This window comes from Balaenoptera physalus (assembly GCF_965194825.1).
Source record: "Balaenoptera physalus genome assembly, chromosome: 7".
Lineage (NCBI taxonomy): Eukaryota > Metazoa > Chordata > Mammalia > Artiodactyla > Balaenopteridae > Balaenoptera > Balaenoptera physalus.
The window spans coordinates 19,846,771-19,869,694 of NC_138886.1; the positions used below are offsets into that span (position 1 = coordinate 19,846,771).

At 55.4% G+C, this 22,924-nt stretch overlaps 1 protein-coding gene across 4 annotated transcripts in view; it reads right to left on the reverse strand.

The window, feature by feature from the left end:
- Positions 1-22,924, reverse strand: part of COL27A1 (collagen type XXVII alpha 1 chain) — a 185,453-nt gene that overhangs the window by 39,713 nt on the left and 122,816 nt on the right. For all 4 annotated transcript variants that reach the window (XM_082470253.1, XM_082470254.1, XM_082470256.1 and 1 more), the window contains 13 exons: positions 22,828-22,872; positions 21,586-21,639; positions 19,863-19,907; positions 15,362-15,415; positions 13,451-13,504; positions 13,177-13,230; positions 9,605-9,658; positions 4,258-4,311; positions 3,656-3,700; positions 3,526-3,570; positions 3,183-3,236; positions 2,011-2,064; positions 1,097-1,150 (listed from right to left, as the gene is read on the reverse strand). In XM_082470253.1, coding sequence (XP_082326379.1) covers positions 1,097-1,150; positions 2,011-2,064; positions 3,183-3,236; positions 3,526-3,570; positions 3,656-3,700; positions 4,258-4,311; positions 9,605-9,658; positions 13,177-13,230; positions 13,451-13,504; positions 15,362-15,415; positions 19,863-19,907; positions 21,586-21,639; positions 22,828-22,872 — 666 coding nt within the window. The remainder of the gene's footprint in view (positions 1-1,096; positions 1,151-2,010; positions 2,065-3,182; positions 3,237-3,525; positions 3,571-3,655; positions 3,701-4,257; positions 4,312-9,604; positions 9,659-13,176; positions 13,231-13,450; positions 13,505-15,361; positions 15,416-19,862; positions 19,908-21,585; positions 21,640-22,827; positions 22,873-22,924) is intronic.

Below are 22,924 nucleotides of genomic sequence, written 5' to 3' on the forward strand. Positions count from 1 at the left end.
ACGTGGGAGGAGGGGGGGTGGGTGGAGCCAAGGAAGCTCTTTCTCCCCAGGACCAGAGAGAAATTGTAAAATGCCAAGCAGAGCCCCTGTTCCCAATAAGCCCTGGACAGGTCAGGATCACGACCACCAGCATCACCCCCACCACCAGCCCAGCTCACACTTACACAGTGCTGTTCTAAGTGCCTTTTCATGTTACACATTTAACTGTCACAACAACCCTGCCAGGAGAGGTATCTTCTTTTACAAAGGAAGAGACTGAGGGACCGCAGGTTAAGTAACCAGCCCAGGCTCATGAGGCTAGTAAGTGACAGATTCAGGATCCAAACCTGGGTAGTTTGGCTCCAGGGAATATCGGATGCAGAGATGGCAACTCTGAGGCTGACCACCTTCTTTTCTCTCCCTCCCTGAGAACCTTGCAGAGAAACCCAAAGAAGGAAAAAGCCCTAAATGAACCAGAATAAATGTCACCCAGCTCCTCCAAAAGACCCCAGAAGGGTCTTTCTCATGTGGGGATTTCCAAGCTACACTCTCTCCCTGCTGGCGTCTGAGGGCACAACGAGGAGGCGGAGCTCCGAGCCCCCAGCCCTGCCACAGCCAGAACCATCCCCATTACTACCTGTTTTATATATGGGCTGGTTTCCTGCATTATTCAAGCAAAGGATTCTGGAACTAAGTCAAGACTGACAGTCCCAGGCCTCTGGGGCCTGCATAGGGAGCAGGTCCTCTTCCAACAGCAGCGCGGGGAGGGGGCTCTCCCCAGAGCCCAGGGATCAATGGGCTCCTGTTTCCCTGCAGGTAATGAGGGGCACCAGTGCTGAAATGCAGATGGTATCGCAGGAGGCCAGGAGGTATGGCCGTCCCAGCGTGGGGCAGGTGCCAGAGAAAACACTGCCAGACAGGGGGCAGGGATGGGGGCTCCGGGCTGGCTGGGCCATCCGCTGTGGCCGTGGCCAGGCCCTGCTCCCCAGCCGGGAGCACAGAGAACCCATTATCCCGGGCACAAGAAAGGCCTGTTTCTCTTCCACGGAGACGATGGGGCCGCCAGCTGGGAGCTGGTTTCAACAAGCCATTTTTCTCTTCTTTCATCCCACCTTACCTTCATTCCAGCTTCCCCAGGAAGGCCTGGTTCTCCCACTGCACCTGGTGGCCCCTGCAAGAAAATGCCATTGGTCCTTCCTAGAGCAAGGGCTGGCCCCTGGTTGTAAGGGAGGAGATAACTGAGGCAGGCTCAGAGACGGCAAGGGACGTGCCCGAGGTCACTCAGCGTGAGAGACACAGAGCTGGGAGGCTGCAGCCTTCTGGGAGCTTAGAGTTGGGACCAGGCAGTTGGGGGTGATTGGGCTCGGGCTGCTGAGCGCCGGGGCTGGCCAGAGACTGCTGGAGCCCCTCCCTCCCCACGAGTGTGGTTTACTCAGTAGGAGCCCATTGGCAAGCATGGGGAGGAAAATTTCATGATTCACATAACAACAGAGGAGGAAGCCAACGGATGCTGCATTCAGGGCCGAGGGATTCCAGCCCTTCTCTCTGCAGCTGGGCCAGGATGACAAGGGCGGGAGGGATCCTCAGTTATCACCACTGGCATGGCTGCAGCCCCTGCATAAACCCTGGGGCTCAGTTTTCTCCTCTGGGTAAGGCACGGGCGTCTGAGGCCCCTTCCAAGCTCCTTGCTGCATGACCTTAAGAGGACTAGTTCTGCAGTCAAACCTCTGTGTCAGGGTGAAGTCCCATCAGGGTCAGGGCAAGGGGCATCGTTGCTCTCCATGGTGCCGAAAAAGAGGCACTGCCAACCCCCGTGACGGTCCTGGCACAGCTGCATCCCACCCGCTACCCCTGGGATTGGGAGCCCAGCCCCTCAACCTATGGCATCATGGTGGATCTACCCTCTCTGCCAGGGCCTCTCCCCACCAGTCTCTGCAGTACACAGGACAGGGACCCCGGAGGAGGAGGGCTGGGAGGGGCTGATACCTCCCCAGCAGCACCACGGGACGAACAAGGGTCCTCCGCACTCACCTTGGGTCCCATCTCTCCCGGAGGGCCAATTGGCCCCTGGGGTCCCTGAGGGCCCTGGAAGATAGACAGACACACAGACAGTTGGGAGAAGCCAGCCTGGGCCCTCTTTGGGGTCTAAGGCTCAATAATGCAGTCTGGAGGGGCGGGTGAGGGAGAGAACCCGTAGAATCCGGGACTCCGCAGCCCATGCCCTCACCCACCCCTCGCTGAGGGTGCTGGTGTCTGCAGCTCTCCCCGCACCCCATGTCCAGTGCACTCCCGCCCATCCATCTGCCTCTTCTCCCAGCATCTACCTAAGGCCCAGGGCGGCCTCCCCTGCTCAGAAGCCTTCTGCCCCCAAGCCTTGCTCACTCTGTTCCCTCTGCCTGGAATGACCTTTCACCCACCCTTGGTCAGTCCATTGTTCAAAAGGGTGTCTACCTGAGCTTCCAGATGTGGGGCTACAGCGCGGCCTCCAGTCCTCCCCCTGCCCCACACAGACTCCTCCCGCTGGGCCCCGAGACTGTGCTCTCCTCTCCATCACTAGCAGCGCCCTCCACAGCCTCTGCACGGGGCTCCGCAACACACGGGATGTCTGCCCAAACCCACCCTTCCTGGGAGACCTTCCGCAGGGCCCCTCTGTTTCAAACCTCTCAGCAGCTCACTATTGCCTTTGGGACAAACAGCAAACTCCGTCCGCAGCTTTGGGTGACTGGCCCCCGCGACCTCTTCCTGCCTTCCCTGAGGTCCAGCTCTCTCCACCCCGGGCACGCTGGACTCCATAGTGCCCAGTCAGCGTGTTACTTTATTCTCATGTTGCCCTCCCTCCTTCGGAGACCTGAAGGACTCCGTTCCCTCCACTTTTCACCGTGCTAAGCACTCTATACACATTTTCTTATTTCATCCTCACAACAGGGTGTAAAGGTAGGAACAATTATTCCCATCTTACTGGCATGAAAACTGAGGCTAGAAGGCAAGGGAGCTTAGACTCAACCCAGAGCTCCTGACCTCCCCGGCCAGTGCTCTCTCCCTGACCCGAGGCCTGGTCCCCTCGAGGCGGTAGAGCCCCGGCACTGTCCCTCTCCAACCCCTCTCCTTGTCTGACTGCAGGACTCACACTCCCGGATGGGTGACCCAGCTGAGACCAGCCTGCCAGGGGCAAAGATGCAAAGAGAGAGGGAAAGGACACTTACCGGTTCTCCTGGGAGGCCCTTGGTACCTGGGGGGCCGGAGGGACCCGGGATGCCCTGCAGGGACAAAGGTGACCTTAGTCCCTCCATGGCCATCTCTACCCTGCCTGTCCCCTGGGTCTCAGTCAAGCTGTCGTAGCAAATGAGGGTCCGACCCCACCCTCTGCCATGTGACAGATGGGAGACTGAGTTCCAGAGGGGAAGAGACATACTGGAGAGTCTTCAGGGCAGGAGTGGGCAACTAGAACCTTCGGGATTTCCACAGCAGGATGGGAACTTGGCTAAAGTGGCTATTTTCTCCCCGCGAAGTCCCACGGAGAGAATTTCATGAACCGGTGCTACTTACAGGAAAGCCTCGTGTGCCCAGGTGCCCTCGCTCGCCAGCCACGCCCTGGAAGCACATTTGGGGTTTGTTAGAAGCATGTATGACAAAGCAGGGAGTGCAGAGAGGGGCCAGCAGCCTTGGCCTGACATACCTGCTGCCCAGGCTGGCCTGGTCTGCCCTGTAGTCCTGGAGGACCCTGCAGGAAGCAAAGCATGAGGATGGGAGACGGTGCTGGGGAGGAGCCTTCACGGAGAAGGGACACCCGCTCCCACGGGAGATATAAGGAACCCATGGGGTCATGGCATCCACCCCCTCCCCAGTGTGCAGATGGGAAAACTCAGGGGAGTGGCTCGCCATAGTCACCCGGTGCTCTGGGTCGAGAGCCAAGAACACCCGGGTCCTGAAGGGGTCAGAAGCAGTCTCGGCTCTCAGGGGCCCGGGAGGGGCTTGGGGGTCAGAGGCCATGCGTGATTCCTCCTCACTCTCTCTCATTCTCGCTTCCTCTCTCTCATTCACGTGCTTTCTCTCTCTCTCAGTCTGACCGCTCATTCTCCCTTCCCTGCCCCCATGCTGGGGGCTTGCCAGCATCAGGAAGAGTGGCCGGATGAGCTCTCAGGAACGTGCCCTGCAGCCTCTCCGGGATGCCCTGCTGTCCCAAAGGGGTCTGTTACTGAGGAGGCTGTGAGCCTGGGTTCCTGGATTCCTGACCCAGCGTGGGAGGTGAGAGGAAGGGTAGGCCACGGGGGTTGGTACCTTCAGACCCCTGGACCCCTGCTCCCCAGCTGGTCCATCTGGTCCTCGGGGTCCCTGGAATAGGAAAAAGGGACTAGCACATTGGACAGTAGGGGTCTCCCTCGGGCTGGGAACCAGGAGGGCGGGACCGCCCAGAGCCCTGCACAAGCGGGGGCTCCCTCCACCTCGCACTTCCTGTGCACTCCCACCCCCAGGTGGGTCACCCAGGGCAGTGTGCCTGCTGGGATGGCTCTGCGCAGGGTGTAGCATGGGTGGACTTGGCTAGGGGCCCTACCATCCTGGAGTGGGGCTGGTGGTGCATTTAAACCCTGTTTAAAGAAACCTTGGGGCTCAGCCAGACAACCCATTCCACGGACGCAGAAACTGAGGGCAGAGCCAAGAGACACGTGGCCAAGTCCCCACAGCCAGGTCTTCAGACTGCTGTCACCTGCTCTTCCCAGAGCACACATGGGGCAGAAGCAGTGTGTGGACCACAGCCCTCAGGGGAAACTGGCAGAGGACGGACGAGCTGGGGAGGGTCTACACGTGGCCAGATGTGTGGAACAGCCTCCTCTCCAGCCAGATGTGCAGCTAGTCTGGCCCAGCTCACATGAGGAGGGGGCAAGGACAGGGCAGCTCTTCCCTGGAGTTCTGGGTTCAGGTCTGACCTCTGAGACAGGAGTCTTGGTCTTTTGAGAACTCAGAGGCCCCTGGGGCAGGCAGAATCCCCTCTTCCCTGCACTGCACAGATGGGAACACTGAGGCCCTGCAAGGGAAGTGATTTGTCCAAGGGCCCTTAGCACATTAGCAGCTGGTATTCCCTCCAGGGTTCCACCCACTGCCCCCTGTGTCCCCTCCATGGGCCTCCCACAGAGACACAGATGGGATGGGGTCCCCTGGGGTCCACCATGGAGAACAGTGTGGTGTTTGTTCTGCAGGGGGCCAGAGAGGCCATGTTGGGGAGACCAAGAGGATCCTGTGAAGGAGGTTGAGCCGCCCCAGCCTGGGAGCGGGGGGCCAGGCACACAAGGGGGCCAGGGGAGCGTCTGGCACAGGGCATATGAGGGATGAGAAAAAGGAACATGGAGAAATCATTTAAATATGGAACAAGGAGATTTTCAATTAATAGTTGAACCAGAAAACGTGACAATTCTTCTCATCAGATGCTTCAACTCGACGCTGCAGCCTTAAATAGCACCACACTGATGAAATCACCCTGGGCCAGGAGACCACGGGCTGGGAGTCTTTGTGCCCAGTGTCTCAGGCCCTGGCCCAGAATCTATCAGGGGTCCAGCACTAGGCACAGGGCTGCTCAGGAAATGCTGTGTCTCAGGGACAAGTGGCTGCTCCTTGCTGAGCCTCAGTTATCCCATCTCTGAAATGGGGACGAGAAATCTCCCCCTCAAGGCAGGAGGAGATAACTCACATGGGCAGCTCAGCATGTGGCATGTAGTAAGTGCTCAGAATATCTGGTTCCTCCAGAGGGGGCTGCAGGCTCCCCAGGGGCAGGGGCGCAGAGCAACGGCCTGGCAAACCTGGATTCAGTCCCTTCCTCAGAATAGGCAGCTTATATGAGGCTCAGAATTTTCACGGGTTCAAGATGAGGTTTGATTAGAAGGTGTGGGTGCAAGTCCTGGTTTTGCTACTGACTTGCTGTGTGACCCCAAGAAAGCCCCTTCCTCTCTCTGGGCCTCAGTCTCAGACGGACACTGTCAGACCACGTGTTAGACTTACCGCCCCTGACTCATGGACAGGGGCCTGGTGGAGACGGACACAGGTTAGGATGTAGGGCATCCCCGGTCACGGGAGCCGGGACAGAAGCTGAGCTGATGGTGGGCATCCGGGCCCTCCTGAGAGATGGCTTCTGGCCCCTGACCTCTGTCTCTACCTGAGGCATTAACCTTCCTGGAAAGGGACAGCTCTGGGAGTGGAGCAGAGGCCCAGCGGTGTCAAGGGCTTGGCCTGAATCACACGGCAGCCTGTTTCTCCTGGGAATCAAAGCCTCGCTGGGAGAAAGGTTATGAGATCTATAATAATAGTAATAACATCAACAACAGCAGCAGCAGCAGTAATAGTGAAAGCTCTTTTCTAATTTAACAAATAAGGAAATAGCCTGTGGTTGCCCTGTTAGTATGTGGAGAAGCCAGAATTTGAATGCAAGTCAGCCAGAGGCCCATTTTTTTTCCACCACTACTTGTCACTATTTATCAGTGTGGGAGTGAGCTCCCTGTCACAGGGGGTATGCAGGTCAGGGCCAGGACACGGTGTTAGAGGAGACAATATCTAAAATCCCTCTTACCTGGAGACTCTGCTATTCCCCTGGAGCACCAGAGAGCTCAGGTAGAAGCTGGGGCTGGCTGGGGGGAAACAGGATTAACCTTTCCTCCCTGGAAGGAGGAGGAGGCAAAGGGGCCCCAGCCACTCTCCTTCCCCAGCTCCACTGTGCAGGGAGAGGCACGAGGGCAGTGCACAGCCTAACCCTTGCTCTGGGCCACTCTGCAGCTCATCCTCTGTCCTGTGGGTGCCTCAGTCCTGCCCCTTCCTTCCCCAAATGAACACGGGCCAGCCCACCCTGCTGGAGGCAGGTCTGGGTTTCTGTCAGAGCCACAGATCTGTTCTCTTGTAGCCACTCCCCAGGAAGATGTTTGCAGTCACAGCCGGGGCTGCCTCCCAGCCAGGCTGGGCGTCTGGCTTGGCTGGGAGGAGCCCCAGGGGACAGAAAATCTGGCCAATCGCAGCTCTTGTGAAAAAGGGATGGAAAGGGAGTGAACGTGTGCCCAGCACTTGCTACACACCGCTGCCCTTCCAGGTGCTTACCACTCGAGGTGCTGGCAAAGGGATTCTATCCCCACAGCCATCCAAAGAGGTCGGTTCTGTTGCTGACCCATCTTATAGAGGAAAAACTGGGGCCTCAGAGAGGGCAAATCAACTGCCTGAGGTCAGGGAGGAGGAGCTGGGATTCGAGGCCAGGTCTGCTGAGCTCTTAAGTCCCACTCACAGGAGCAGAGTTCAGTATCAGGCACTTGGATCACAGAATCCTCACGACTCCCTCAAAGTGGGTTTTGGAGGGAGATAGCGGAGTCTCCCGGGTAAGAGGACTTTTAGACATTGTCTTCTCCAACACCCTGCCCCGGGCTCTAATCTGCACACCCCCTGTGACAGGGAGCTCACTCCCACACTGATAAACAATGACAGGTCGTGGTGGAAAAAACTGGGCATTCGGCTGACTTGGGTTCAAAGTCTGGTTCCTTCCAACTTGCTCCTAATGTCATCCACCAAGCCTTACAGAGGTTAAGAAAGAGGTTAAGAGGTCCCAGAGCTGGTAACTGGGAAGGCTGAGACTTGCTCCTATGCCTGTGTGACCCCATAGCCCCCGCTCTTTGTGGCCCATGGACCCAGACCCTGGTCAACAGCTCTACCAAGAGCTGAGGGTCTGGGGCCCCATCCTGGCCCTGGCCTCGACCCCTTAGTGCTCATTCTTCCCAGGGCAGGGGGCTGAGGGGAGTGGGCTGGGCAGCAGGGCCCATCCTGCACATGGGCAGAAAAGCAGGCAGGGCCTTGCAGACCTCCAAGCTCATTTCCCACAGCACACTTGGGGAAACTGAGGCCTGGAGAGTAACAAGGCCTTGCTATGGTCCCAGGGCAAGCCAGGAGCTGCACAGGGGGCCTGCCCAGAATTGAGGTCTTTCACAGGCTCAGCGGGTGCCTCTCTAGTCCCCCCCCCCCACCCTGCCCCGCTCAGTGACCCCATCCGTGAAGTGGCCAAAGGCGGCCTGTCAGGCAGGGGACCCAGGGGGTGGGTCCCACAGGTTTTGCATTCCTGCCAAATGCAGCAGGGGGCGGGGCTCATGTTCCTGAAGCTCCCCTTCCAGCCCCGGAGACTTTGATGTGGTTGGGAGCCTGGGTTTCCTCAAGCAGGAGATACGTTCTTCAAGCCACCACTGGGAAGGGTGGTCCAACGGTTGTGAGGAGCTCAGTGAGTTGACGGAGGCCTGAGCCTCTGCATTTGGCAGGCTGTGCGGGGCAGGGCCTGGGCCAGCACAGCTCCCCCTCCAGCCAACCTGGCTTCCCGGGCAGGAGGGAATGTGCAGAGGGTCAGGGTGGAACCAGGCTGCCAAAGGGCCTCGGCTACTCGCAGAGACCAGGACATGGCACTGGGAGGGGTCCTGCCAGGCCAGGGGAATGCCTCTAAGGCTCGCCTCTCCCAGGCAGACTGCTCAGACCACCTCGTTCAGGGGAAATTTTTAAACTACTTGAAATTCAGCCAAGAAGAGAATAATCATCTCAGATCCCCTGGTATGAGTTTGAATATCAGGCCTGGGCTGCCTGGTCCACTGTGCCATCTTGTTTCCTTTTCACAAGGCTGCCTGGCCTGGCATCTGGACACCCACTGGGGGCACAAAACCACTCCATCAGCCCTCCCCGCCTTCAGTATGCGAAAGAGTCAGATTCCCTGGGTTCAAATCCCAGTTCTGCCACTTTTTAGCTGTGCAACCTGAGGCAGGTGACTTAACCTCTCTGCGCCTTAGTTTCCTTGTCTGTAAGATGGGAATTAAGAATAGCACCTACATTATAGGGTAGTGCTGAAGAGTAGCTGAGTCAATGTACGTGATAGTGCCTGGCACAGAGTAAGTACTAGTGATTACCTCTAGCTACCGTGCTCAGGGCCAGCCCTGCATAAAAGCCTCTGTGGCTCCCCACTACCCTTGGAACACAGCCCATAGGCTTAGCTGTGGCGTTTGAGGCCCTGCTAGCTCTTGGCCTTATCCCTCTCTCCTGCCCCTCTGTGGAACCAGTGGGGAACCCCTAAACATGCTGCTCCTTCTCACCTTAGGGCTCTCCCTCTGCCTGGAACCTGGCATCAGCTCAAGCATCACCCTCTCCTTGAAGCCTTCCCTGGTACCCTGGTCAGGTGAGGTGCCTCCTCCAGGCTCCCAAGCTGCCTGTGTTTCCACCATCGACGTGCTAATGACCCTGTACTGCCTGTTTGACCTACTTGATTGGGCCATGAAGCCAGGCAAGGGTCCTGCCTGTCCTGTTCTCGTGGTATCTACAGAGCCTCCAACAGTGGCTGGCCCACAGCAGGTGCTAAATAAATTGTAGGTGAATGAATGCATGAGCAAACACATGAATGGTCAAAGCATCGGCACCACAGCGCCCCTCTGTTCCTGCTGGATGGCAAAGCGTGGTGCTCAGAAATGGGCTGGGAAAGATGGGTGGGGGTCCCACGCGGAGAGTCAGGCCTGGGAGGAGCCTGGTGCTGTGAAAGTCACAGATCTCAGGGCTGGGCGGAGGGCAAGGACCAAGAGGGGTCTCTCCAGCAGGTGGCCCCGCCAGTGTCCGCCCCCGGGGGCTGGGCCGCACTTACCCGGCGTCCCTTTGCTCCCCTCATGCCCAGCGGGCCTCGAGATCCTGGAGGACCCTGCGGGGAGGAGAAAGAGTCTGGAGAAACCCCCTTTTAGGGAGCAAGTACAACACCGAAGGCTAGGCCTGCAGCCTCAAACAGGCGCTGTTCAGGAGCGGCCACTCCCGAGCCCAGCAGCTCCAGATGGAAGGACTTGGCCTGGTGGGAAGATCTGTCCCCCAGGAGAAGCAGCGGACGTGCTGCCACCTTGAGCAGGAGTCAGCGCCTGGGAATCTGGCAGCAGGGAGAAGCCATCCTGGATGGATAAGCCACTTCCTTCTTTATCTCAAAATCAACAACCGGAAGCTATGAGGACATTCCTGACCAAAATCTCCTCCAACTCCCACTTCCCCTTTTCTCTCTCCATCAGCAAGGAGAATATGGGGTCCCAAGTTCTGTCCCCCACCCTGACCTTGAATATTACCTGAAAGCATCCAGAAGGCTCCGACCAGGGCAGAAAGAGCCGGGGAGGGTAAGAGGGAGCAGAACTAGACCAGGGCCCGGAAGTGAGGGAGGGGGAGCGGGAAGCACGTGTGGAGGGGGGAGGGGAGGAGGGGGAGAGGCTGGGCGGAGAAGTCGGGGTGGGGGAAGGCAAAGAGAAGGGAGCAGGGCCTGGCCCAGGGAAGACGCCCGCCAGGGTTATCTCGGTTTGGTGAAGGAACGACAAGAAGAGACAGGGAGGGAGGGAAAGAAAAAACAGGGCTGGCTTTGTTCTTTGAATTCCCAGCACCTGGCCCAGGGCAGGCCGATGACAGGGATTAAGGGAAGGACTGAAGAGGACAGAGGATAGGAAGGGAGAGAAAAAAGGTGAAGAGAGGAAGCAGGCCGCCTCGCTGCCTGGTTTCTCTCCCCAGGTTCCAGCCCCAGCTACAGACGTCAATCTGCGTCTTAGCCACATGGCTGGCCAAGGACCCCTCCAACAGCTGCAGGAGCCTCCCAGCTCCGCAGCGATTCTCAGACTGGGCGTGCTCCTTTTACAAGAAGAGAAGGCCTCATCCCCCCCTCCGAATACCAGGGAGAGGCCCAGCTCAGTTTGGGGCCTCAGGAAAAACTCCTCTTTCTGCTCCTATTTCTCTCTTCCCAGGGCCTCAGGGGGCGCAGACCTTTCAACTGCTAAAGGGTTGATGTGAGGCGCTGGGTCCCAACCTGATCCCTTGTCAGCAGAGCAAGCAGGGTGTGGACCCGGGCTTGGCCCCCTAAAAAGACAGATCTGACTCCCGGGTGAGGGAGAACATGAAGACTGGGTGAGAATGGACCATTTTATAGAGGGATCTCAGACTGCAGAAGGCATGCAATGCGTCACTGGGAAATTTCAGGAGCCAAGTCTCAACTCAGAGGCAGTAGAGTAGAATGCTTAAAAGAGCACACTGTTCCACCAGAGAACTAGGTTCAAACCCTGACTCTGCCACCTACTAATTCTGTGACCTTTGGCAAGTGACTTAAACTCTTTGGGCCTCAGTTTCATCATCTATAAAATGGGTATAAGAAGAGTCCCTGACTCCTAGAGTTGCTAGGAAGATGAAATGACCTGGAAGGTCCTCAGTAAAGGGTTGCTGTCAGCTCTCTCAAAGGGAGAGGAGGTCAGAAACTGGTGGTCCCAGGACCTGACTGTTCCCCTCCAAATAATGGAGATAATAACCTTGGCTGACCTCAGTGGACTGTAGGAGAACATGGATGTTAAAGTGATTGGAAAAGTGGAAAATGCCAATCAGATGTGAACGGTATCATCAGAAATGTCACTTTCATAGTAACAGTCTTACTAATAATAGTGGTAATTATCATATCTAACAAATAGTGATAGTAATTATTATTGTTACCATTCATTAAGCACTTAGTATATGCAGGTAGTTTGCTAAGCATTACATCATGCACGGTATCATTTATTTCTCACAACAATCTCATAATGAAGGTGGTATTATGCTGACTCAGATGGGGAAACTGAGGCTCAGAGATGCTATAAATGTTGCCAACAATCACACAGCTAGTAAAGGGGGAGCCAGAATTTGACTCACATGTGTCTAATTCTGAAGCTTTCTGGACCTCCACGCTATCCTGCTTCCCCAGTGGCACTGGGGGCAGCTGGCTGTCCGAAAGGAGCCCCAAGAGATCCAAAGGCCCAGCCCCACAATGCAACAGAGGAGGGTCAATGGCAACCTTGGGATCTGAAAGCGGCAGCTCACTGTTTGATTTCACTAAGTCGGAGCCAAACCATTGAACAGATGGAAGCACTGAGGAAATGGAATGGGGAGGAGGTTGGACATGGGAGGAAGAAAGCCTAGAGGGAGGCTCAGGGAGGCTGAGGTCCAGGGGCACAGCTAGAATTGGATGATAGACCTCTAGCATCCTTGTTCTCTGGCTTCGGCCCTACCCTGGGCACCTAGCACTGTCTGGCACATAGTAGGTGCTCAGTAAAAGTCTGTTAATGAGTGAGAGGACTAGACAGTGAGAATCTTAAGAGCAGGATCTATTTTTTATCATTTTTGCAACTCCAGGACTGAGCATGGGCACAGCACACGGCAGGTGCACAGAAAAGTCTGGGAACTGAGTTGGCCTTGCTTCCCTAAGTGGCTCAGAGAACTGGTGTGGGCGCACTTCCCTTGGGTTCAAACCATTGAAGGCTCCCGTTCCCTCCTTCCTCAGACCCCAGAGAGCCCCTCAGTCTAGCCTGTGAAGGCACCTGAACTCATCACCCACCAGGCTTGCCCCAGGATCCTGCCTGTGCCGGTCCCCCTCCCACCATACCCTTTCCACCTGCCTGAAGCCCACCCCCCCATCCCCTCGCCCCAGAGTGGGCTCCCAGCCTTGAGCCTCAGCCTTGGCCGAAGTGAGTGCCCTGCCCCAATTCCCTCCGTCCTCAACCAGCAGAGGTGGAGGGACCAGAAGCTCCCTGTGCTCAGGGTGAGAGCCACCCAGCCCCCAACCCTACCTCACCCTTGGGGGAGTAGGAGGGACCCCTGAATCTGGGTGCTCCTGCCCACACCCTCCCCCCAGCCCCCCGCCTCTCCCACCTCCCTGCCTTGGGATCCTCAGGAATATCCCTGGTTCCTCAGTCATCATGAGAAGCCCAGGACCCCTGTATCCTTGGCCCTTCATTTCCCATTTTCTTCCCTGCTTTCTCCATAGCAGCTGTCACTTATTTACTGGCTTCTCTCTCCGCCACACCAGAATACGAGCTCCTAAAGGGCAGGGACAGCTTTCTGCCTTGTTGATGGCAGCTCCTGGAGTGGCACATGTGACACCGTATTTCCTGAGTGAATGAACAAAGCAATAGAGGTGCCAATGACCATGATACTCCCTTGCAATGACCATCCCTGGTTTCGTTTCACCCACGCAATCACACTATCATGACCATAATTATTTCCTCTATTTTTCATATGAGCAAAATTTAGGTGCAGAGAAGTTCAATGATCTGCCCTGACAATACAGCCGGGGAGTGGGGGAGCTGGGATTCCTGGTCTGTCTGACTTTGAGACCTGGACTCCTCACCATGACTCGACAGTGGGTTTGAGCTCAGGGAACATGAGGGCTTTGCTTACCGTAGGTCCAGGCTCTCCGGGGGTCCCAACACCACCTGGAGTTCCAGGATGACCCTACCAAGAAAGAGATGAAAAAGAAGGAATCAGCTCTGGAAGGTGCCTCTTCCTCCTGCAGTACTGCCTTGGTCGGCTCAGCCCCAGCCCAGGGCCTCCTGGAAGGTAAAGGAGCCGGTCATCGTGGACGCCTGGGGTACGCGGGCGCAGGCAGAGGAGAGCAGAACTGTCACCGCGGCTGTGACAGGAGAGGGCAAGGGGATGCAGACTTGCTCCTTACCATCGACCCCTTGGGTCCGGGCGCGCCTGGGGGTCCCATCATGCCCCGGTCACCCTGTGATGGAGACAGCAATTCAGGGAGGTCACAGCAGTGGGGTGGCTCTATGGGGGGAGGGTGCAGAGGGCACTCCAGAGACTAGATAGGTGCAGGGACTTGTCCAAGGTCTATAGCCACATCACCCAGGGTGGTGACAGGGGGAGGGGGGCGTCCTGGGATTTCAGTCAGCAGAAGCCAAGAACCCCAGCAAGTCCTAGGAGGCCTCAGCATCCACTGCGGTGTGCCACACGGTGGGCTTCCCTTGGGCAGGGATGGTCCAGATCAAGGATGTGCTAAACACGTCATCCCCTTTGATCCTGGCCCACGTTATGTGGTCCTCATTAGGCCTGGCATCCCCTGGGCTGGGTTTGCTAAGGCAGAGATGGCAATATAAGGCATTTCTTTTATTCTCCCCACCCCCTGCCCCAACCCAGATGAGATGCTGGAGAATCAGAGGTGCAACTTAGTCTCTCTTGACCAATCCAGACAGATCGGGCAGAGATGGCAGGTGTAGCAGACAGAGCTATGGCCGGAAGGCAGTGGCTCTGGGTTTGGATCCTGGCTCTATTTGTGTGTGAAGCCCTCTTTCTTGTATCCGCACAGCCGGCAAACATTTCTTGAGCATCTACTATGTGCCTGGCATGATATGCTAGACCCTGAAGACACGATGGTGGGTAGAAACAGACAGACCTTGCTCACGCGGAGTGAGACAGAGTGTTACGAGGAGACTGACACAAATCACCAAAACAGATGCAAACTGGGGTAAGTGAAGTGAGGGAGTGGGTCTTGGTGCTAAGGTGTTTCACTAGGGGATTTGACCCCCCCGAGTGCAGGGGTGTGGTGGGGAAGGCTTCCCTCAGAATGCTGAAGGATAACTGAGAGTCATCTAGGCAAAGATAGGGGGATGGGAAGAGTGTACCTGGCCGAGGGAACGGCATGGGTAATGGTTTGCAGGTGAAGAGGGACATGGAACATTCGAGCAACAAAAGAAGGCCAGAGATGTCTTTAATATTGCACTGAAGTTATCAAAGATGTTACCATGGAGGCAACAGGGTGAAGGTTACACAGGACCTTTCTGTGCTATTTTTTGTAACTTCCTGTGAATATAATTACTTCAAAAAAATGTTAAATTTAAAAAAATAAGAGGAAAAAGAGACGGAGGAGGAGAAGGTGACCAGAAGGTCTGGGACACAGGGAATGATAAGAGGGAGGCATGGGATGAGCCTGGAAAGCTAGATGGGGCCAGATTAGGACCTCAGTCTTTCCATCTATCCAATGGGAATAATATCAACTCCTGTAGGTCGCCTTCCTGGGGAATCAGATAAGCCTTCTCCTCAAGGGCCCATGGGAAATGGGAAGCCACAAGCTGTGGGCTGGGAGCCAACGTGGGGCAAAGTGTGGCCATGGAAACTGAATGTGGTTCAAATCCCAGCTCTGCCACTTCCTATCTGGGTCACCTTGAGCAAGTCACCTCCCCTATTGGAGCCTTGGTTATCTGGTCTGTAAAACAAAGCTGCTGGCGTTAACAAGGCAAACTAAAGAACTGGGCTCCTTTTTTAAAAGATGACTCTTTGCCTCCTTCTGTTGCCAGCCCCATGCAGTGCCAGCACGCAGCTGTGAGAGGCCCAGACCACGTAGATGGCTGTCATACAGACATCTAACTGTGTTCGAGGATGCTGGCAGGAGGGCACGGCGGAAGCCCCAGGGGATGCTGGGACACGGAACAATGGCTCTTTGAGGGTCTGGAAGGCCAGGGAAGCGAGGAGAGGCCAGGGAGGGAGGTCTGACACCCCCAGGGCAACTGGCCCCTTCACCTTTTACAAATTTCAAAACACAAGCTCTATTTGCTTAGATATTCCCACCAACACGACTTACCTTTTCTCCCATGATTCCTGGCTCCCCGACCAGACCAATGAATCCCAGAAGTCCCTATAAGAAATGTGTATAAAAGCAAGAGAAAGACGGAAGCAACATGAATTCAGAGACGTGCTGAGTTTCAAAGGCAACTCGCCCACATCTCTCTTCCACTGGAGCTGTCTCCCCGTGTCTCCTGCCCCGTGCCGGGTAATCCAGCCGGCGTGGGGCTGCCACCGAGGAGAGAGTTGCCTCTCTTTGGGCACTGTCCTGACTTCCTTCGCTCCACCAGATGGTTCTGATTTTGGAGCCAAGCGACGGGGCTGCTGCCAGCATCCCTGGGAGAGCCACACATTCTTCCCGCGCCAGAAGCTGGGAGGCAACCACCTTTGGGGAGGGGGTGGGATAGGGGAGTTGGGGGGCGGGGCAGGGGAAGGTCCTTCAGCGGTGCTGGGAAGAGGCCTGCCTGTGAGAAATCTGTCCCCATCTTTCGGGGCCCTGGAGCTGTTTCAAAGAGAGAAACAAACCTGTTGGCGGGGATAGAAACACCCTTACAGCCCTTGCCAAAAAGACTTGATTGAAATCTGGGAAGTGAAGGCCTTTTTACTGTCTTGTGAAAGGCTTCCTCTCCTTTCTGAAAGAGCGTACACACACACACACACACACACACACACACACACTGTGGTTCCTGTTGCTCTTTTTAACTCCACTGGGTGATAAGTGGCCTCTGTGTTCCAGGATGGTTCTAGGTGGCTGCAGGCCTCGCTGCCGCCAGGAGCAGGTGACTGGCTCATGCTCAGTGAGGGGGAAGGGCTTAGTTAGAGGAGTAACCCAGGAAGGCAGGCGATTCCCAGCCCAGACCCCACTCTCTTCTCTGCTAAAGAAAATTCCAGCAGATGGGGGTCTAGTGTGGTTCAGGGGTGCAAAAGTGGCTTTGGAAGAGCCCAGGTTTGTAGCCAAGAGTTTCTGGGAGAATTCAGGAAGACTGAGGGATGAGTGGACTTGCCCCATAAAAGCTGCCCCCTGTCCCCAAACTGTATCCAGAAAGAAATGAGACCTTGAACCTGATCAGAAACAGATCCGAAGTTATACACTCAGGCAGTGAAGCTGGCCCACCTGCCAGGCAACTAGAGCGAAGAAAAAGCATCCAGTTCCAAAGGGTCAGCTCTGAGGGGCTCAGAGACAGTTTTAAAGTGGCAGCTCAGACCAGGACTGTGTGTGTCTCGTGGCTACAGCCTAGGATTCAACTCTGGTCTGTGTGGCTCCAAAGCCCATGCACCTGTCCGTCACTCCAACACGTGTGGCCATGAGCAGGGCACAGGTCTGCCTGGCACTCCAGCACCATCACCATCCATGGGGGCCTAGTGCCCTGAGTTCACACACCCTTCAGGGTGGAAGTATGAGGTGAGAGGGGTGCGGTTCAAGGTATGAGATCATGGCTAATAAGTCACAGAAAATAACCAAGTATCCCTCTCATCCTATTCTAATTTATTTTAAAAGGGCACGGGGTTAAGACAGAGGCCTGAGCTCCCCACAAGGGAGCAGTCAGACATTTAGAGGATGCCGAGTAAAGGGAATAAAAACTGCTCTGTTAAGAGGCCCCTGCCCAACTGGCCCAGAGACACAGAAATTTCACAGCTGCTTTAAATTTATGAGTTGTTGGGTCCTGGAAGGCAGGCAGGTCATAAACTTCAATGAAGAAGCCAAACGGGATCCTAATGAATAAGGGCCATACAGCCCATTCCCTGCCCCCATCCCAGGACACCCTGTCGCCACTGGGGCACTGTCCCGGAACATCCTGGCACCCTGTCCCGGGGGTGGAGCTGAGGCTGGTCCAGGGAAGCTCGCCCCCGAGGCCCAGGGCTTCCACCTGGCGGGGCTGGTGGAGAAGCAGCTCTGACAGCTGTGGGCACACTTGGCTCCTCTCAGCTGGCAAGAGGGCATGGGGGGGTGGTGAGGCAACATTGTCACCTACAGTGGGCATGGCACAGACGGGATCTGACTCCCCTGTTTGGGGGAGGAGGCTGGCCCGGTCCTTACGCAGTCTACAGATAAAGGCCTGTTGTCGACTATGGGGGTTTTTCTCCCTCCCTCCCTGCTCTCATATGACTCTCTGCTGGGTGCCGGGGATGCAGTTGAAACAAGACAGTCGTGGGTCCTCTGCTGGACTAGACATCTCAGGGTTAGGTGTTTAGAGGCCTGGCTTCCCCCTGCACAGAGCTTCTTAAAGGCAACGCTCATGCCTTGTAATTATCTTTGTGCACCCAGCACCTGGGACAGGGCCCGGCAGGCTGGCTGTACCCTAACTAGCTGTTGGAAAACTGCAAGAGCTCAGGGCAAGGGTTTTCTAGTCTCTTCGGGGCAGGTCACGGGAATCCAGCAGGTCTGAGTGTCAACTTGGGCTCTGACGGTTATGTTACCGCCTGGGAGATCTCGGGCAAATTACTTAACTTCTCAGAGCCTTGGTTTCCTCATTTGCAAAACGGGGCCAATACTACTGACTGTCATAGGGTTGCTGGAGGAACTGCCGGGGATGGTACGGAAAGTGTTTGGCACAGAGCCTGGCACCTAACAGGTACCCGATAAATGCAGCAGACACTGTGATTATAAGGAGGTCCTTATACTCTTTCCTGGGGATCCTCTGATTCTCCCATGAACAGGAAATGCCTGCTCCTTCCCACCTCGGGAGAGGGCCAAGGGAATAGCAGGCATGGCACCCCGCATGCCTAATGGCAGCCACTGGGCTCCTGCCTCACGGCTCAGACGGGTGTCTCTTTCCTGCTCAGCCGGCCGGGCAGCTAGCTGAGGGCTCTACTGAACAAGTGAGCCCGGGGCTGCCCAGGCCAGGTTCCCACTCCTCCTGCCCCAGCTTTGCCACCACCTTACTTGGTCATCTAAGTCCAGCCCATTCTCCTCCATGAATCCCAGACTGCCAACATGACCAGGATCCAGGGGTTCTTCACCTGGGGTCCCTGTAAGTCTCCATGGATGGATTTCAGGAGGCGGGGGGGGGGGGGGGGGCGGGGGTGGTCCATAAACTTGAAAGGGAAAAATTACCACTTTTATTTTCACCAACCTAGTTGAAATTTAGCAATTCCCTCAAATATGAATGTAGGCAACAAACCCACAGCACCTGTAACGGTCACAGATATTTACATGTCACATTACCGTCACTGCTGCAGAGAGTTCAAAATGTATCAATAAGGCTTGTCACCACTTCAAAATTGAGGTTGTGACTGGACCCGCCGTTAGATCTCGCTATTTAATGCAAGAATAAAGAAGCAGATCTTCGAGGAGATCACATTTTAACGTATTGTCATATTTGTATTTCAATATAATTGATTTCCTTTGTAGTCCTTTGTTTTGTATTTTATGCATTTAAAAGTTCTCTATTCTGAGAAGGGGTCCATGGCCTTCACCAGCCTGCCAAAGGGGTCCAAGGCACAAACAAGGTTAGGACACCAGGATAGAGTGATTTCTAAGGACCTTTCGTGTCCTGCCATCTTAGGATTCCGAGTATCTATTTCCCGAGGGCCCTACCATGAGCATAACTATGAAATTAAATTTGCGGAACGTATTGCCTGTTTTTTTCCAATCAGGAAATACATCCAGGCCACGGCCGCCCTTCCAAACTCCCAGGCTTCCCACAGAATGCACTCGAATAACACTGGAAAGGTTTCAAAAATCCAGTCCTCCCCCTGCTTTAGTTCCTTTCTTCCCCCCAACAGATGTTGCAGGCCTGGTGAGGAAGCTCATCGTGCGTGTGACTCTCACGCCATTGATGGTGTTTCTCGGTGGAGACAAATTCTTCTGGGTCCCCAGCATCATTGATCCTTCCAGCCTGAGGCAGGTCCTCACAGAGTTCAGAAGGTGGGGTCTTCCTTTAAAGGAGTGGAGGAGACTGCTTGCTACCTTCCAACCCGGCCTACAAGCCCAGAGGTGAAGCTTTCAGGAGGCACAGGGCTGCAGAGGGGGGACTGAGGCCGGCCATCCACCCAGCAGCCTCCAGCACCGAGGGCCCTGGACCTCCTTCTCAATGACCACTTGTCACCTCCTCTCCTCTTCAGACCCTGACCTGACTTCCCGACTATCCAGAACCACTGGTTTGAATTTCATCTTCTTTATAATTTAGGGATGCCTGGACCAAGAGTCCCTGGCAAGTGGCTCTGCTTCTCTGGTCTTCAGCTTCCCCGTTAAACTGAGCACGAGCGGCGACCGTGAAGGGCTCTTCCACTTTTCACGTTCTGGGAGCAAAGTCACGTAATGTCTTTGGGCGAATGCCCCCAGAACATCTGCAGAATCAGGCCGTGGGGAGTGGCCTCTGTGACTGAGATTCATGGCTTTTTCATTCCGTGACCTCACCTCCCTCAGAGCCAGAGTCTGTCCGTGTCAATGAAAGGGGAAGATGAGCGAACCTACCTCTCCAGCTGGGATGGGGATGAATGAGGTGCGTGTGTGTGCTTCCCACAGTGTAAGCGCTCAGTAAAGGGAACCGATATGCTCCAAGACAGTGGTGACTCACCTGCTCGCCCATGGGCCCCGGCCGTCCAGGATTGCCTGGTTCTCCCTGCAGAGAAACAGAGGAGGGTCACTTGGCATGGGTGACAGGAGTCTAGGCCTCCTGGGGGACACCCCAGTTGACTGGCCTTAGTCCCCACCGGTGGGGATGGACCAGGAAACTCAACTCCAGAGTCTGGCCTTGGAGACTCCAAACAAGTGGCAGGGTCAAGGGATACTGGGACAGAACCTCTGGCCCCAGGGATGACCCCAGTCACCATTCCCTCGGAGTGGCCCTGGGCAGATTACTTGGCACGAGATCTGTATCTCATTTGGGCCCTTCATCAACCCATTTTGTGGAGATAGAAACTGAAGCTCAGAGAGGTGAAGGGACCTTCTTGTGGTCACACAGTGAGCTGGAAGCAGGGCTAGAATTGGAACTTCGGTCTGACTGATGGAAATCCCCATTCCTACTGCAGCAGGCTGCCCCACCGCAGGATGAGCAGGGAACTGGGGGAGTCAGGGCACCTGAGTACCGGACCTAACCCACCAGAGCTCTGCCACCAGCTCACAAGTGACTTTGGTGGGTCTCGCCTCTGCCCTGGGCTCGGCGTCCCCAGCTACAAATAAGGAAAATCAGACTCATTTGTCTCCGAGGCTATTTCCAGCTCTCATACCCGGTGGCCGTTCGCAGCCTCGTCTATCTGCTGGGACAGCTCCTGCTCCTTCTGCGGCCAAAGCCACCCTGGTGAGCAGACCCATGGGATAAATCCACCCAGGCTATGTCACTGCTCCCACTACAGAAAGACAGCTGGTGTCTGAGGGAGAACGGCCGAGACCTCAGAGGGCAGGACGTGCGCTTGGACCAGCCAGGAGTTTGGTTTACAAATGCACGTGGCTCACTGTGATCCCGGCTTGAGCCTCAGTCTCCACCCCAACTCCTCCCCAAGATCTCACACTTGGGACCCCCAGAGGGGCCAGACAGACACAGACACGGGGGCCATTTCCCCTGAGGGGAGGGGACGTGGACAGCCTGGGTCCCCCAGCTCTGCCCTCACCCCCTGTGTGCTTGCCCAGCTGTAAACTTGGCCCAGTGATCCCTGCCCATCACTGGGCTGGGGAAATCCAACCTTCAAAGGGAGTGCCTGGAAAGGCATTAAGCTGCCCATGTGTTGAGGATCATACTCTCCTACTGGGGCCAGTTCTTTTTTGATAACTTTAAAAAAACTGTTAATAAATGAAATGCATGTTTATGGTACATGATGGGGAAAATACAGAAGCCCAGAGAAGAAAATGGAAATCTCCTGTAATCCCACCACCCAGAGATAACCCCCGTCCACATTCCAGCCTTTGCTCTGAGCCTTCAGGAACAAGTGTGACCAGCCCCTGCCACAGGCTCATTCTGCACTCCTCCACTACGTGACCTGCTTCCTACACCCCCGCCATCGCCCCCCGCAATGCACAGGCATTTTCCCGTCTTGTAAAATCTTCCAGCACGCCACCTTTGGTGGCTGCATTGTACCCCATTACTTGAACGCTGCCCCACTGGGAGACACTGAGGTTCTGTCCATTTTTTCCTCTCCGTTACCCATACATACTTTGTGATAAACGGGGACCATTTCCTCCCTTTTTCACAACAGGCCAGGGATTCAGGGGTCATCCTAGGGCCTCACAGGTTGGCTCCCCCTCTCTCCTCTCTTCCCCAGGCGTTCTCTCCTCCCCGCCCAGTCACTTCCAGGTCCCCTCACCTTCAAGCCATCCGGGCCAGGCCTTCCAGGAAACCCCTTTCTGCCAGGTTGACCCTGCAATAGGGAGAGGTGAGTGAGAGAAGCCAGGAGGGGGTGGGGATGCAGAGCCACTATGTCTCTAGGCTGCCAACTGTCCTTGGGGATGCGGGGAGGGTCTACAGCTGTGTGACCTTGGGAAGTCCCCCTTCCCCGGCTGGTCTTGTTTGCTAATGGGGATGATGAAACCTGCTTTCAGGGAGTGAGGAAAAGGAAGGGACTGGAACAGAAGACAAAGGACACAGGGGGAATGGAGAGTTTACACCAGTGGTCCTCAAAATGTGGTCCGGGGCCCTCTGGGGGTCCCTGAGACCCTTTCACTGGAGATTTCACTGGAGGTCAAAACTATTTTCATAAGAATATTAAGCTGTCATTTGCCCATGTCACTCATTTTCATGAATGTAAGTGGAGTTTTCCAGAGGCTACATGACACGTGGTATCATCCACAGATGGAACGCAGAGGCAGAACGGAGAATCCAGCTGACTCCTATTAAGCCAGACGTTAAAGAGATTTGCAAAATATGTAAAACAATGCCACTCTTTTCATTAGATGATTTTGCTTTGGAAAATATAGCTATTTTTTTTTTAAAAACCTATTATTTTTGTTAACATGAAACGGGTTTGTTATTAATTTTGAATGAATTGATCCAAAGTTTCTCAGTTTTAAGTACTCATATCGAGACAACCCACACAGAGAAAAGCATTTTGGGTCCTCAATCATTTTTAAGAACGTAAAGAGGTCCTGAGACCAAAAAAATCCACAAACTGCCAATTTATGCAATCGCGACTGAAGGTGGGGCGGGACATACACCTTCCTTCTGGAAGGCCACTTGGGAGCAGTGGAGAGAATGCAGAGTCAGTTTCCAGGCAGGGAATCCTCGCTTCCTGGCTATGAGATACTGGGCTAAGCCCTTCGCTCTTTGAGCCTTGAGGGCCTTGAATGAAACTAAGAAAGGCACTGTCTCTCTCACGGGAGAATCAAATGAACGGAAATGGATGCACAAAGCACCAGCACACAGTAGGTGCGCAAGAACAGTTTCCTGCCCCTTGTCTCTCTCCTCTGGGGTCTGTCCTAGCTCCATCCCTGGGGGGGCCCAAGGCCCTCACTGACAACTTCTCTCCAGAGCACCAACCAGATGTTGCCCACCTGCACACAGCTGGCTCAGCACTGACAAACCCCACCTCCCCCGAGCCAGCAACACTCACCTCCAAGCCAGGGGCCCCTGGTGGCCCCATGGGTCCCTCATCTCCCTAGAGTCGGGAGACACGAGAGAGAAACAAAAAGGAGAAAGTTAACCCAGCG